The sequence below is a fragment of the Rhinolophus ferrumequinum genome, chromosome 7 (genome assembly GCF_004115265.2).
Source record: "Rhinolophus ferrumequinum isolate MPI-CBG mRhiFer1 chromosome 7, mRhiFer1_v1.p, whole genome shotgun sequence".
Taxonomy (NCBI): Eukaryota; Metazoa; Chordata; class Mammalia; order Chiroptera; family Rhinolophidae; genus Rhinolophus; species Rhinolophus ferrumequinum.
This window is the reverse complement of record NC_046290.1, coordinates 32671692-32686546: the sequence shown is the minus strand read 5'-3', so window position 1 is coordinate 32686546 and position 14855 is coordinate 32671692. Positions and strand designations below refer to the sequence as shown.

Sequence of the window (14855 nt, the reverse complement as noted above, 5' to 3'; positions counted from 1 at the left end):
TGGAGCTTATTCTACTAGGAAAATACAGAGAATAAGTTTAATTAGTAAAACATAGGGTGATTTTGTGATCCATGTTTTGTGGGAAAACAAACAGGATTGAGTTAGGAGTGTGGGGTGGAAGGTGTTGGGTTTTTATTAGAATGGTCAGGGAAGGTCTCACTGAGAAGGTGACATTTAAGAGAAGACTTGAGGGAAATAAAGGAATAAACCCTAAGACTCTGGTAGAAGAGTAGCCCAGGCTGTGGGAAGGGTAAGTGCAAAAGCCCTGTGGCTGACCAGAGTGCAACAAACGGGGCGTGGGAGGAGATGGGTCAGATTAGTAACGGGGTCAGGTCACATAGTGACTTGTAGGAAATTGTAAGCACTCAGCTCTCCTCTGAGTGAAATGAAGAGGCCACTAGAGGGTTTGGGGCACAGTCGTGATGTGATCTGACATACGTTAGAAGGATTTTGAAGGCTGCTCTGTTGAGAAAGACTGCATTGGGGCAAAAGTGATGCTAGGAGGCAAATGTAAACATTTAGGCAAGGGGTGATGGAGCGCTCCTACGGGGATGGTAGAGGGGGAGGTGGTGACAAGTGTCATTATTTTAGGTATATTCTGAAGGTAGGACCAGCACTATTTCTTGTGAGGTTAGCTGTTTAATATAGAGTCAAGAATGACCTCAGAGTTTTTGGCTGAGAAACTGAAAGGAACTGAGTGGCCATCGCCAGGTAAGGGGAATACTGTCCGTAGAGCAAGGTTTTGAGGTAAGAGAAGCTCAGGGGTTCAGCATGAGGTATTTTAAGTTCGAGATATCTATCAGACATCCAAGGGGATATTTTACTTGGGATTAGAAGCCAATTATCTAGAATACGCACATTTAATGTGAGAAATTTGAACCCTAAGTATATAAATATAAATATTATTCCTTATATTGTTTAGTTCCAGGCCACTGACAACACACGGGGTCTGGTGAGTCCCGTAGGGCTACCTGTTTCCTGCTTGTAACTAAAAAGAATTTATGATGGAAAGAATTCATCCGTGAAGAGTTTGTATCTCTGGGAAAGAGGAAGACAGGGAAAAAGAGGTCGTTTTTAGCTTCTATTAGGAAATACTGTTATTATAATAGTTATACTCCTTGGCATATTTTGAAAGGCAATGTTGAGTATCTAGGCCTCGTTATGTTGCCTCAGACATCTTTGGCTACCAGATGCCCTTTCTCAGATGGTGGCAGGGCTAAACCCCCAAGGTCTTTGTTACCCTGGTTGCATTGTTACCAAGCTCATTATGGCTAAAACATCTGAAGCATTACTGCTGTCTCATAAATTAGCCTTTGCACTGGAAGCAAATTAATCAATAAACACTGATTCTGTTATGTTGACTCATCCAACATGCAGTTTTCCTGAAGTTAAAAATCAAAAGCTGAAATAATTCAATTTAAAGACTTGTGATGACATGAATGCTTGGGCCTCGGCGGGGAGAAGAGAAATGATTTTAAGATCACCACATTTTTATAAATTAAAGCCCATGCGATAGTACCTTTCAGCTAGGTACTTTGGCAGATGGTTGTTTTATCAGTGATAAAAATTGGAAAATCAACACTTATAAACTGCTTCTCAGTTCATAAACACTTTTTATAGGCATTAACTTCTGTGATCCTCATAAATTCTCCGTGAGAACAAGTGTTATAACTATTCCTGTTTTCATATAAAGGTACTGAGTCTAAGTGTCTAACTGGTAACAAGGCCTAGATCTGCGATTCTTTCTATCATATTCATTTGCTTACAACTCTTCTGGAGGAGAGGTACTCATTGTTTTCCCACCATATGGGCCATAAACAAATTAACAAATTGGTTTCACCTGTGCCATTTAGCATTCTCTAGCTCCCTCTTCAGATGGAGTTAGACGGAGGGAAAAGTTTCAGGCAACTAGCCACCAGGAAGGTGTGTATGTGTAAGCGCCATTCACTTTTGTAAATGAACTTTATTCCAGAAAGAGATAGTCAGGTATTAACATAGGGGAAGGCTTAACGTGATAAGACGACTGTGTGAGGCACAGGGGATTTTCACAGATCATTGAAGGTCTTCAGCCATGCTGGGCTAACAGATCTCTCCCACACACAAGTCACAACACATGGGTGTGTATGTGTGTTTGTAGGCATACACACAAGTTCATGTCCAGAGTGGGGAAGAAAAAAGCAAGTCAGAGCAGGGAATATTTAAAGTGCCCTTTTCACTATAGATTTTTATTTATGATAAATAACACAAACTATTAAAACCTGTTAGCCATAAAGATTATTTTAACTCAGTGGGGAAAAAATAAACAACTATGGTGTGACAAACACAGGTGAATCAACACTAGGGTGATGCATGGGATTCTAGAAGGTACTGGTTCCCTATTTATCTTGCCCTTACTACCGGCCTAGAGCAAGTCATTGTTGCTAGGAGACATGCCAATTTGCATACCTACATTAATAGTGTTGAGAAATGGTTCAATTATATGGCAGTAGCATAATGATCATTCATAAAAATATGGACAAATTTTTCAGACTTAAAATAAAAGGGAAAGAATATATTAAAGTCAGATTTCTAATACCTTTACAGAATAAAGAAATTGGACTAAATTATAAATTAGTGAAAATAACTAAAATGTAATGGAAGAACAAAATGGAATACATATGTCCTGGATTTAAAATAAACACAAACCCTGTGAATTAATGAAGTGAGCATGTTAAATGTCACTGCCAGGACAACCTAATGGCAGGAGAATTTTATACTTAAAAAGAAACATAAAGGATGATATTGGCTAATATTTTAAGGCTCTAATGACAGGGTTATTTTGGAAAAGGGATCAGAATAGCATTCATGGCCAAGAAGAAGAAATGGACGGAAGCCAATCCAATATGCATGGACGCTAACCCATGACAGATGAGAAATGGTTGAGGAGCAGCGGATGGAGAGCTGTAGGGAGGAGCTAGGTATTAATCCTGATTTTCTTCTTATATATTTTTATACAGTGCTCCTGAGAGCACCTCACATATGCCCAGTGGTTTAGTTTTCAAAGTGCTTTACATTTATTGTCTCAAGGTGCTCAAAGCACACAGGTTTGGTCATGATGGGACTCTCTGTGCGCCCCAGAGAGGTTGTGTGACTTTCTTGAAGTCGCCCAGCTTGTGGTGGTGAAGCTGAGGGTAAAATCCTTGCTCTTGCTCTTGGCTTACATGAGAATGACAAATCCCTCTGCATGAGACAATAAAAAGACAGATGCTAACTGTCACCCTGGTCCAGGAAACACTTTCCTGTAACAGAACTTCCAATAGAAAATATGGAAGGAAGCTTCTCTTACTTTATAAAGTTTATATGAAATGATATTTAAATATTATTTGTAAAATTATTTATAAAAATTATTTATCAATTGCAGTCTGCCACTCTCCTAGAAGATTTATAAAAATATGGTCATTTAGCACACTTTATCTCTGTTTTGCATTTCTCTACCCTAGATTTATTCCTAACTAGCTCTGTAATCTTAGGCAAACTACTTAACCTAAGTCTTAGTCCCCTCATTTGTAACAGGGACAATAATTTTACAAAGCTCTTAGAATTATTCTGAATAGTGTGTGTTTGGTGAAGAAAAGGATACTGAAAAAATACCAGGCGTTGTTATCACTGATATACTATAGGACATAATCTTTGATGTTTGTTATAAAATTGAATGTTTCTTCTTTATTATTTATCTAAAATTCTCTTACAGACATATCTCTTGCAATCTATTGTATTTACAGCACACATAGAACTTTATTAAGCTTTTTTCTTAACTAGAAAGTTAAAACTATAATATAAGCTCACATGTAGATGAAATTTTCTTGTTGGCCATGACACATGTTCATTGTATTTCTCCTATTTTCTTAAGGAATAAGCATGCACTAGTCGTCCCTGGAACAAGAACATACATTTCCACAGCTGGAAATACCCTCAGTTCCCAGACAGTCCTCATTACACAAGTGATTGCAATGTTCTAAGGTGTTTGAGTCATAAAATGAGCTCAGATTGTTCTTGGGGATAGGCCTTCAGAGTAGACAAACAGAACTAGTGTGTATAATTATAAGATTCCAGGAAATGATTTTAAACGTATCTCAATCCTTTGTGCAATTGTTTGTGATAAGAATTGCATCATCTACATTTGAACATCCTGTGTGTAAAATGAGGGAAGGCTCCCTGGCAGGATGACTGTCTGCCTACCAGGAAGGGAGAAGAGACCACAACCGTACTTACGGACAGAGGGGTACTCTGGCGCTTTGCCTGGGAGGTCATCTTGCTTTGAAAACTATCTAGCTCAGTTGAGACTGTTAAAAAGGCTCTAGAAATCTCAAAGCCATATCACCACTATTTCTAGAGTAAATTCCGCAGTGTAATAAAAATATAATAAAAGATTTTGTTAAAATCTTGCAGATCTCAATATGAAATGTGCGTATAAATTCTTATAAACATGGGACATATGGAACAGCTAAAGTTGTACTTTAAAAACAGTGGAGTGTGACTTAAGGAAACTCAGACGAGAGCTGTGAGTTGTCAGAAGGAAGGAAAGGGCTGAGACATGGAGTTGGCGCTCAACAAGACAGATTGTAAAGAAAGTCAAAGTAAGCAGAGGAAAACAGTACCAAATCAGCAGCAGTAAGGGAGTAAAGAAAATAAAATTGTGTGTGCATGTGTGCGTGTGTATATATAGTATATATAATATATATGACGTATGATTATTATAATATATAACATATATATCATATATGATATATTATATATAAAATATATGTGTGCAATGTATTATATATATGATTATATATTATATATAAAACGTGTTACATTATATACCTATATAATATATATGTGTGTGCAGGTGTGTATTATATAAAATATATATGACTATATAACGTATATAACATATGTTATATATAATATATATTATATATGACATTTATATATAATATATAATATACAATATATATTATATATATAACAATATATATTATATACATAACAGATGTTATGTATATAATATATATATAGTCTAAAGAAAAAAGATTCATAGCTTTTAAAGGAATTCATAGTAATACCACTTTCTGTGCCAAAGTTAACTTGATTAGTATCAGAAGGAAAGTTAATGTTTAAACAGTCCTTCCCACATCTGCTACTTCCATAACGTCTATGCAACTGTCATAAATTAGGAGTGGAGAACGGCACATTGCCAATTGTCAAAACAAATAGGCATTTCTGGATTTTAAGCTTCATATTATTTTCCTTGAGCCCGAGAGTTGTGAAGGCTGCTTGTCCTACTTGCGGCCCATTCCAGCACTGGAGTGGGAAAACCCACTCACCTGGGTCCTGCCACGCTCTGCCCTCTGCGGCAAGACACCTTTGTAAAGAGAGAGGTCAGGAAGGAACCTTGTCCCTCTAATATCTCAGGCCTTGGGAAGAGAAAATAAGCTCTTAATAGTAAATTAATATAGCTAGTGACACTAAAAGAACACACACACGGCTAGCTACAAGGGGTTGGCAATTATTATGTCTTCAGCAACATTCACGGCTGCCTACTCTGCATGTAAATCTTCTTCGCAGACTATCCCACACGCCTTAAAGTCAAGGTCTGTTTTGTACTTAGCACCTCACATAGTATCTAGCCTGCAGTGGATTTAAAGATCATGTCCATGACTTGGCCTCTTCTGCTTCTCTGCTTTATAAGACTAGATCAGTGAAAGGCCCCGCCTGGCATGCCAGGCCAGTTTTTGTTCTCTTTCCTTCCTGCTGACACCTCCACAGGGCTTAGCCCTTCAGGTCACACAGGTGCTCTCCCTTCTCTTCCTCTTGTGTGGTGGGGTGTGCTCATACCAGTGGATGGTTATATGAGCTTGAAGGAAGTAAGGCCCTGAAAAGCTAATACTGCACCCTACTAGAAAGCTCTGCAATGAAGTTGAAAGCACTAGCCCAGCCAATAAGAGAGTGGTACCTTGTTTCCTAAGAACCATTGTCCTATGTTTATACGTCTTTCCGGAATGTCATGAGATGGCCAAGGCAGGATTTAGAAATGTCTGGTGTTCTTGGTCTTGACATAACTCTATCAGCACCAGAATCTCACCACAGGGCTAATGCACTTGCCCTTTAACAATATTTTGTATCCTTAGTAGGAATTCTGGAGAGAGAAAGAGGATATGGTTGCCTCACAGTTTCCCACACCTCTGCATACTAGGTTCCCGTCAACTTTTTGTCCCTTTTGGTCTTACTCAACTTCCAACCTGCAATGTAACCATTTGTTGAGTTGCCCTACAATCCTTGATAGGCTTGTCATTTCTAATACATCTATTACCGATGGTGATTCTTTCTCTTAGTTAGAGTTACACTAACTAAGAAAAACTGTTACTTAAAAAGAATAAGCTCAAGCTTAATGCTAGGTTGTCCTCAGCAAGGTCACGCTTATGAAGTAGACCATCAGAGTGGAGTGCGTCTGAAGGTCTTGTTCAGCTCATACTTAAATCAATCTACTATAGTTTACTTTGTAGAGTTCCTTGAATGAATCATATGGAAATAAGACTTTCATTCAACAAATAGTTATTGAGTTTCTACGTGATACCAGGTACCACTCTGGGTTCTGAGGACACACAGTGAACAAAACAATATCCCTACACTCAGAGACAGGGAAGATACAGGTAATAAGCATATAAACAAAGGTAATTTCGGATAGTGATAACTGCTATACAGAAAATAAATCAACACAAAAGGCTGGAGAGGGACTAGGTGTGGTGAAGTGCTAAAGATGCGAACCAACCAGCCAAGTGAAGATCTTGGGAAGACTGTTCCTTCCAGGAGTAAAGCATGTGCAGAAGCTTCGAAGCAGGAATGAGTTTGGTGTGTTCAAGGGGCAGACAAAAGACAGAATTCTTGGAGCACAGTGAACAAGGGTGAAGGAGTAAAACAAGAGATAGGAGAGGCTGACTGAGACCAGACCATGAAGCATCCTTTAAGGAATTTTAACTTTTCTGCTTATAGTGGAAAGCCAGAGAAGGGTTTAATCTCGCGAGTGACATTATTTGCATCTTGTTTTAAAAAGTCTACACTGGCTGCAATGAGGAGAGTAAAGATGGGTAAGAAAGGCAGCAGGAGTTGAGACCTACAGCAGTGCCTGCAAGGCTAGTGTTGGCTTCAATCAGGGGGCAGCAGAAAAGATGGTGAGAAATGGTCTATTATCATTTATTTTGGTGGTATGATCAATAGGACTGGCTAATGGAAGAGATATGGGGGAGGTGAGAAAAAAAAGAGGAGTCAAGAATTTTTGGACTCATCAGCTGGTGCAGAAAGACAGATATTTGTTTACTGTTGGGTAAGTTGGATATGTCTACTAGGCATTAAAGTGGAGATATATGATATGGTTGTTTGCAGTTAAGGAAAGATTCAGGGCTGGATACATAAAATTGTGGGTCATTAGCAACTTCAACTGGCAGATTCCAACATAGAACTATACTGACTATAACATCTTTCTAGACTCCTTTACCATGATTTACAACTGTCAACGCTTAATAAGATACTAGTTAGAGATGCACACTCAAATGATAACTTCTATTCATTGTGTTTCCAACCAGACTGTTCTTATCCTTCCGGATGACTGACAAACTGAAATTTGCATTGCTTCCCAAGTCTCCTCCCATTAGTTAATGCTCTTCTCCAGCCTATTCACGTATGTCCCTTAAGCCCCACCTCATGATTCACCTCCTCCAAGATGCCTTTGGAGAAACACTACCCTCTCGAGGGATAATTGTATTTCGTTTCCCCACCATAGATAGGCATACTCCAAAATGTAAACAACTTGGATTCTAAATGTTTCTTTGAATTCAATTTTTTTAGAGCATCAAACATAAGTTCACACAGAAAGAAAGGTTATAAATTATAGTTCTTGTTTGATCAGCCAACAACAGCCCATTTAATCATTGGAAAGACTTCCACAGGGACCCAAGATCCAAAGCTCCAGGTTGAGTCTGGAGCCTTCTGCTGCGACAGGGAGATAAGGTACCAGTGGCAGGACCCGGTCCATCAATGTGGCAGAAGACAAGCTACAGCTCTGCTGCCTAACGACAACTTCAGAATCATCTGATATTCCCTGAGGTTATTTTCATAACTATTATGGGAAAATTAAACTGGCAATGGGGTTATATATTTCCATATCCATGAAAGTGGTTTATAAATGTAACCATTTCACAGCATTAAATAACTGGGGACACTTATTGGCAAAAATACAACATGCTAAATGCACTAGAGAAAGGTACCTTTGTACATTTTGCACGGATGCTTGTGAGGACCCCTTATCACACCAAGTAGGGAAGGCTGACTCAGAATGAAGCCAGCAGACAAAGGTTTCCTGAAGGAGAAAATTTACGGAACAATTCTACCATGTAGAAATGGTGCAGAGACAGCATCAGCTAGTCGAACGTTTATAAAGCTCAATGGATACCAGATTATGGTCTAAGAAATGGAGACAATATCTATCTGTCTATCTATCTGTCTGTCTATCTATCTATCTGTCTGTCTGTCTGTCTGTCTGTCTGTCTGTCTATCTATCTATCTATCTATCTATCTATCTATCTATCTATCATCTATTAAACAGTCAAAACCAATGTTATGAATTTGCTATGGGATATTTAGAGAAAATTTTCTGTCCAGGTTTTTTAAAATGTACCATTACATCATCCCATTATCAATCTGAGAGTTATCAACTCTCAAAGAAAGATACCTTATTTAAGAATATTTGAGGCCTACCCATTAATAATATATTCATGCACCAATTTGAACAAGAAATTGCAGTCAAATATTAACCTTATTTGTATTTTTATTAAAATCATAAAGAAGAGAATATTCTTACCAGTTGCCACTCGGATTTATAAACTGCTGCACTGCATAGCCAAACTGTTCACTTTTAGGACCGGAAAATATCTTTGCTTCCGGGAGACCAACATTGTATGCCATACAGCAATTTAAAATGCCTATTAAGAAAAATAAAAACATGGTCCATAATTACAATTGGTGAATATAAGTTCTTAATAGAATTCTCAAAGGCCATTAAAAAAAAAACTTGTTTGACATAATAATTACTCTCCTTATCAGTTTATCAAGAAATACTAGATACTGCTTTTTAGGTACTTCTGTGGGGCCCTGGCTCTACGCTAAGTACTTTATATGCATGACTCACTATCTCATTCATCCTCATAAGCAACCCTCAGAGATAGCTGCTAATATTATAATTGTTTTCCAGAGGCTTTTGAGGTTCCAGAGAGAAGTATCACAGGTGGAAAGTGATAAGGGTAAGGAAAGGATTTGAGCACAGGTAGTCTGATTCAAGAACTTGAATTTTTAAACAACGTATTACCACTAGGGATTCTTCAGTCACTTCAGTTCTAGTGTCCTTTCTAACACTAAGCCACCCAAGGGCAGGGTCTGAAGGCTATCTTCTATTTCTTCTGAATCTCCTTGAAGATCTTGACATGGACTCTATAGGAAATGTCTGTTGAAAAAACATGGCTGACTACAATAAAGGAGGTAGAAAAATTACAGCTCCTTGAAAAGTGTTATCATTTTCTTTCAGAAGAGATCAGTTTTTGAAGATGAAAATGTAAGGAAAGATATCATATTTCTTTTATTCCAGTGGGATCTGTCGAAAGTGGTTTTGCTTTTTGATACTTCTTTCTGAATGCTCAAGAAATAATCATTTTCAAAAACCAAAAAGACCAAGAAGGATCAAGTCTTGATCGACTTTTTTTGAAAAACCTTGTTTCTAATGGAAAGGTAATGAGGGGAAAGAGTAAGGCTGATTAAGTCTTTCCCTCTGACACTGACAGCATTAATTCTGGCAGTCTTTCATTTGGAGAAAGAAGGTCGCGTGGATCTTTATGCTCTCTACTGAGATGGGAATACACTTCATGCTGGTTGTGATTAGTATTTATCTTTGCAGACAAAGAAGCCAGACTTCTTAAGACCAACATCAAAGTTCCATTAATACATGCTTTCACAAAGGAATAGCCCACTTTCTGCGCAGCCCTGAAAGTGCATGGTATTTCATGAGTCTGTTATTTCAGGCACATTAAGGATGGAGGAAAGGGCTTGCTCTTCCACTGTGTCTGCATACTTCTGGGAGCAGATTATGGAGAGTGCTCCAAAGGAATAATGAAGTCAACAATGGTGCTTTGGGGACTTAAAGTAGCTACTGCGCTTCTCTAGGTGCCCAAATCATTCCACCGTGGATTTGTTCACTGTAAAGGGTTCAGCTCATTATATTTTAGAAATATGTGCTGCCAGGAAGAGAAGGAAAAATAATAATTTTGAAATACTCTGTAGCAAAACCTACACAAGTCTACATTTGCAAGTTTTCTCCTTCACATCTATTGTTCTTATGTACCACTACTCCATTTTTGCTTTTGAGGAAATAAAATGCATAAGAAAATAATGCAGCAAATTAAGTAGAGAATCAGAAGAGACATTCAGAAAACTGGTGTTTCCAATCAATAGTTTAACTTCACCCCTTTCAAAAATGCTATTTAAATATGTTGCCAACTATCTAACATACTAGTAAAAGCTTGGGGAGGTGATGTCAAACTGCTCCCACTTTTAAAATGTCTAATGCTGGAAAGACCACATATAGCTGTATGTATAATGACCTCATATTTTTCCCTATTAATTAGAACTTGGCAGATCATATAATGACATGAAATCATGATGGAGTTCATTTTATCATCTAGAAGTTAAATTTTACTATATATATAAGTATGGATATATATATATACATATATATTTATATATATGTATATATATATATGATTATTATTACCAATTTAGAAATAAGCAAACTGGAGCTCATTTCTTCAAGTAACAGTTACATTTTATCATATATATGTATATGTGTACATATACTGATATTTATATGCTACATGTATATACGTATATACATATGTATACTATTTTATATACACACATATACAAAATATTCTTCAATGATCCAGATCATTCTATCTCTCTGCTTAAAATACCCAATGTTTGGCCATTATACTGAGAATAAAACCCGGTGTCCTTACCATGCCCTTCATGATCTGGCCCCTGTGTACCTGGTGACTTCACTTTCCACTACCCTCTTTGCTCAAGGTGTTCCAGCCCCACTGGCTTTCCTCCTGCCCTTCGAACACACGTAGCTCATTCTGCTTACGGCCTTTGCATCTGCTTGGCCCACTGCTGACGTAATTCTTCCCTACTTGGCATTGATGTCTTGGCACTTAGTCATCATTTAGGCCTTTGCTCAAATAGGTCTCTGCTCTCCTCGTAGAGACTGCCCCTGACTCCTCTATCTAGCAGCAACACCCTGTCCCACACTATACCACTTCTGCAGCACTTCCTATCTGAAGTGATCTTATTATGTACCTGCAGATTCTGTCTGTCTCTGCCTACGAAGACTCTCCTTGGGAGCGCACACCTACGACTTTTTTTCACTCTCATTTTCTCAGCACCTGAGATAATATTTCTTGAATAAAATAAAATGTAATTAATATATGTTCTTTAATGACGATGTGGAATATAGAGAAAATTAGAGGAAGAAAGATTGCTGATAGTCATATCATTCTAATGCAAGTGCAGTTAATTTAAATATACTTCCTTCCAGTATTTTTTTCTTCTATTACTTAAACCACAATACCGGCAGTGCCAAAAATACATATACAAGTGGACACTTTGGTCAACGATGCTCAAGCAGTAGTTCACTGTAATCAGAAGTGTCTGGACTCTGATGGTAACTACTTTGAGCACCTCTTGTAATTGCAGAAGTCACACGTGACTTGTATTCATCTTTTGTTCCCGGTATATATTGAGTATTACAGTTTTAATACAGTTTTCCTTTCTTAACATGTGTATTCATTTTTTTGGCACCCTCCGTATATATTCCATTTTGTATCCTATTTCTTAATGCTATGTCTGCCTGCCTATTTCAGAATCATCTTGACTCATTTGATTCCTACGACAACCCTGTAAAACAGAAAAATCTAGCTAATGTTACCAATGTACAAATAAGGGAACTGGAACTCATGGAGGTTAAATATTGTTGTTGGTCAATGTCACACATTTGGTGGCTGACCTCTGAATCTTGTTCTAACTCATCTTCTCAACCTTCTTTACTAGGATATCTATTTACAAATGGTTTGCTCATTTTCCTCACAAAACATTTCATTTTCCATCACTATTCCATTGATCCTAAATCTCCTTTCCTGCTACTTAAATACTTTCCTCAAGATAAAGCCAGAAGTCTCAGTTCACTATATTTATTTCTCTTCAAATATAGAGTTACAACTCATATCTATGGCATGGTTTCACACTTATCCTATGATTGCTAATTAGTTTATGTAACTTTAATGGAAGTAGTCCATCTAATTCAATGTCTACTTCTTGTTTGCAATCCCAAGGCTTATAGTAATATGTTCCTACATCTGTCCTCATAACTTAATTGGATCATGTGGAAAATAACAACCATATTAGGTTCATTGTGTTTCCTTCCCGCCTCCACCATGCCCACATGTCTACACACACTAACAAATGGATCGTTCAAAAAAATATTTATCCTGCTTCTTTGTACCAGGCATTTTTCTAAGCCCTGGGGATATAGCAATGGACAAAATGGATAAGATCCCTGCTGTCTTTGAGCTTCCATTCTGGTTATTTGAGTGAAAAACAAATAATTACATCATGACATGATGAGTATTAAATTCTAGAGAACTACAAAGAACCTTGAACCAAAGTTTGAGAAAAGGGTAAATTTAAGTTTGATGCTTTTACAGAAGAGGTGGCAATGAATCTGGACCTTGGAGGACGAGCTGAATTCACCACATAAAGAGGAAGGCAATTCCAGGCCCAAAGAGCATCCTGCTTAGTTAGCAGCCTGGGGACGTGCAAGAGAAGAGTGTGGGAGTGCACAGCAAGTCACAGACTGTTTCATGTTTTTCATACATTTCCAGTTCTATATATTAGATGTAGTGAGTTTCAAGGTGACTTTAGCTTTGCCCCGCCAGGGGCATATTTTTTATCACCCAGAGTGTAAATCTTCCCTCCTCAGGTAAGTGCCTATGAATGTAATAATAGTGCAGCAAACAAAATGTTTATCAAAGATGACATGCTATGCATTTGTTGACAGTAACCGAGCCCAAGTATTTCACTGCATCTAAACAAAACTTACCATAAATATAAGCCTTGTATCTGCCAGAGGGTTAACTAATTTGCTCTCTGTCCACAATAAAAGAAAGTTAATGTTTCACCCTTGATTATAACCTGGCATGTGGCCATTTTAATATCCATAGGCAAACCAGATAGTTAAGCTCACATTGATTAATGCAGACTTCTTTTTCCTTCCTCTCATTTTAAAATTTAAAGGACCTCCTGTCCTGAAGTTCCTGCTCACCTATGAAACAGATTTTTGGGAAATCTTAATACTTTAAGAATTAGTTCCAGGGGCGAGCTCGGTCGCTCAGGCGGTTGGAGCTCCGTGCTACTAACGCCGAAGGCTGCTGGTTCGATTCCCACATGGGTCAGTGGGCTCTCAACCACAAGGTTTCCGGTTCAACTTCTCAACTCCCTCAAGGGATGGTGGGCTCTGTCCCCTCCAACTAAGATTCAACACCGCACCTTGAGCTGAGCTGCCGCTGAGCTCCAGGATGGCTCAGTTTGTTGGAGTGCGTCCTCTCGGCCACAAGGTTGCTATTTCGACTCCTGCAAGGGGGATGGTCGGCTGCACCCCCTGCAACTAGCAACTGGCAACTGGACCTGGAGCTGAGCTGCGCCCTACATAACTATGATTGAAAGGACAACAACCTGACTTGGAAGAAATCCTGGAAGTACACACTGTTCCCCAATAAAGTCCTGTTCCCCATCCTCAATAAAATCTTAAAAAAAAATAGTTTCAGCATATATGGAATTCATTGTCCCACTTTATTCTGAAACCCAGTTTTAAGTTATAAGGTAATTTAAAAGAGAACTATATGTTTGGGGATTAGATATAGTTAACCAAGTTTATCTCTCAAAATGTATGTAGTAGAGCCAGAAAGGAACACAATCTTTTGAAGACAAGCGTGGAAATAAATGTAGAAAACAAAACATGTCATTCTACATTAAAAAACAAAAAATTGGCAGGGGAGTTTATCAACTTCCATGATATCGTCAGAACTTAATGACACATATTTGGTGTAAAAGATAGCAGGAGGGTCTAATTTGTGTGGCCAATGCAAAATGTAAGCATATCTACATAGGTTGAAGGGCTGGTGGGGCAGGCTTTTAATAGAAGGGGCTCATTTATAGAAAGGTTCAGGGAGAGCTAGGGGAAGAAATTCATGTTAAGGGGAGAGAATCTAGGCCAAAAGGAAAAGGTAGATTTGAGAACAGAGGGGTGTTTTTTATTAGGATGCTCAGATTATGTTCTGGCCCAGTCCTGCAGATGAATACTGGCATTTTAGGGGGAAATGACTCTGTTAATAAAATGACCCAGTGAACAAAAATATAAGAACTCTTCCAGTTATAAAATAAATAGGTCATGGGGATGTAATGTACAGCATGGTGACTACAGTTAATAATACTGTATAGTATATTTGAAAGTTGCTAAGAGAGTAGATCTTAAAAGTTCTCATCACAAGAAAAAGATTAGTAACTATGTATGGTGATGGATGTTAACTAAACTTATTGTAGTGACCACTTCACGATATATACATACACCAAATTATTATGTTGTACACCTGAAACTAACATAATGTTATATGTCAATTACATCTCCATAAAAAACAAAATCCCAATTAATCATACATAAACACACACACACACACACA

General features: G+C 38.0%; 1 protein-coding gene across 1 annotated transcript in view; it reads right to left on the bottom strand.

Annotated features, from left to right (window-relative positions):
• The window catches only part of ITGA2 (integrin subunit alpha 2), an 88202-nt gene that overhangs the window by 54695 nt on the left and 18652 nt on the right, over positions 1–14855 (bottom strand). Inside the window, exon 2 of the mRNA XM_033111129.1 lies at positions 8879–8999. Within this exon, the coding sequence (XP_032967020.1) occupies positions 8879–8999 (121 nt within the window). The remainder of the gene's footprint in view (positions 1–8878; positions 9000–14855) is intronic.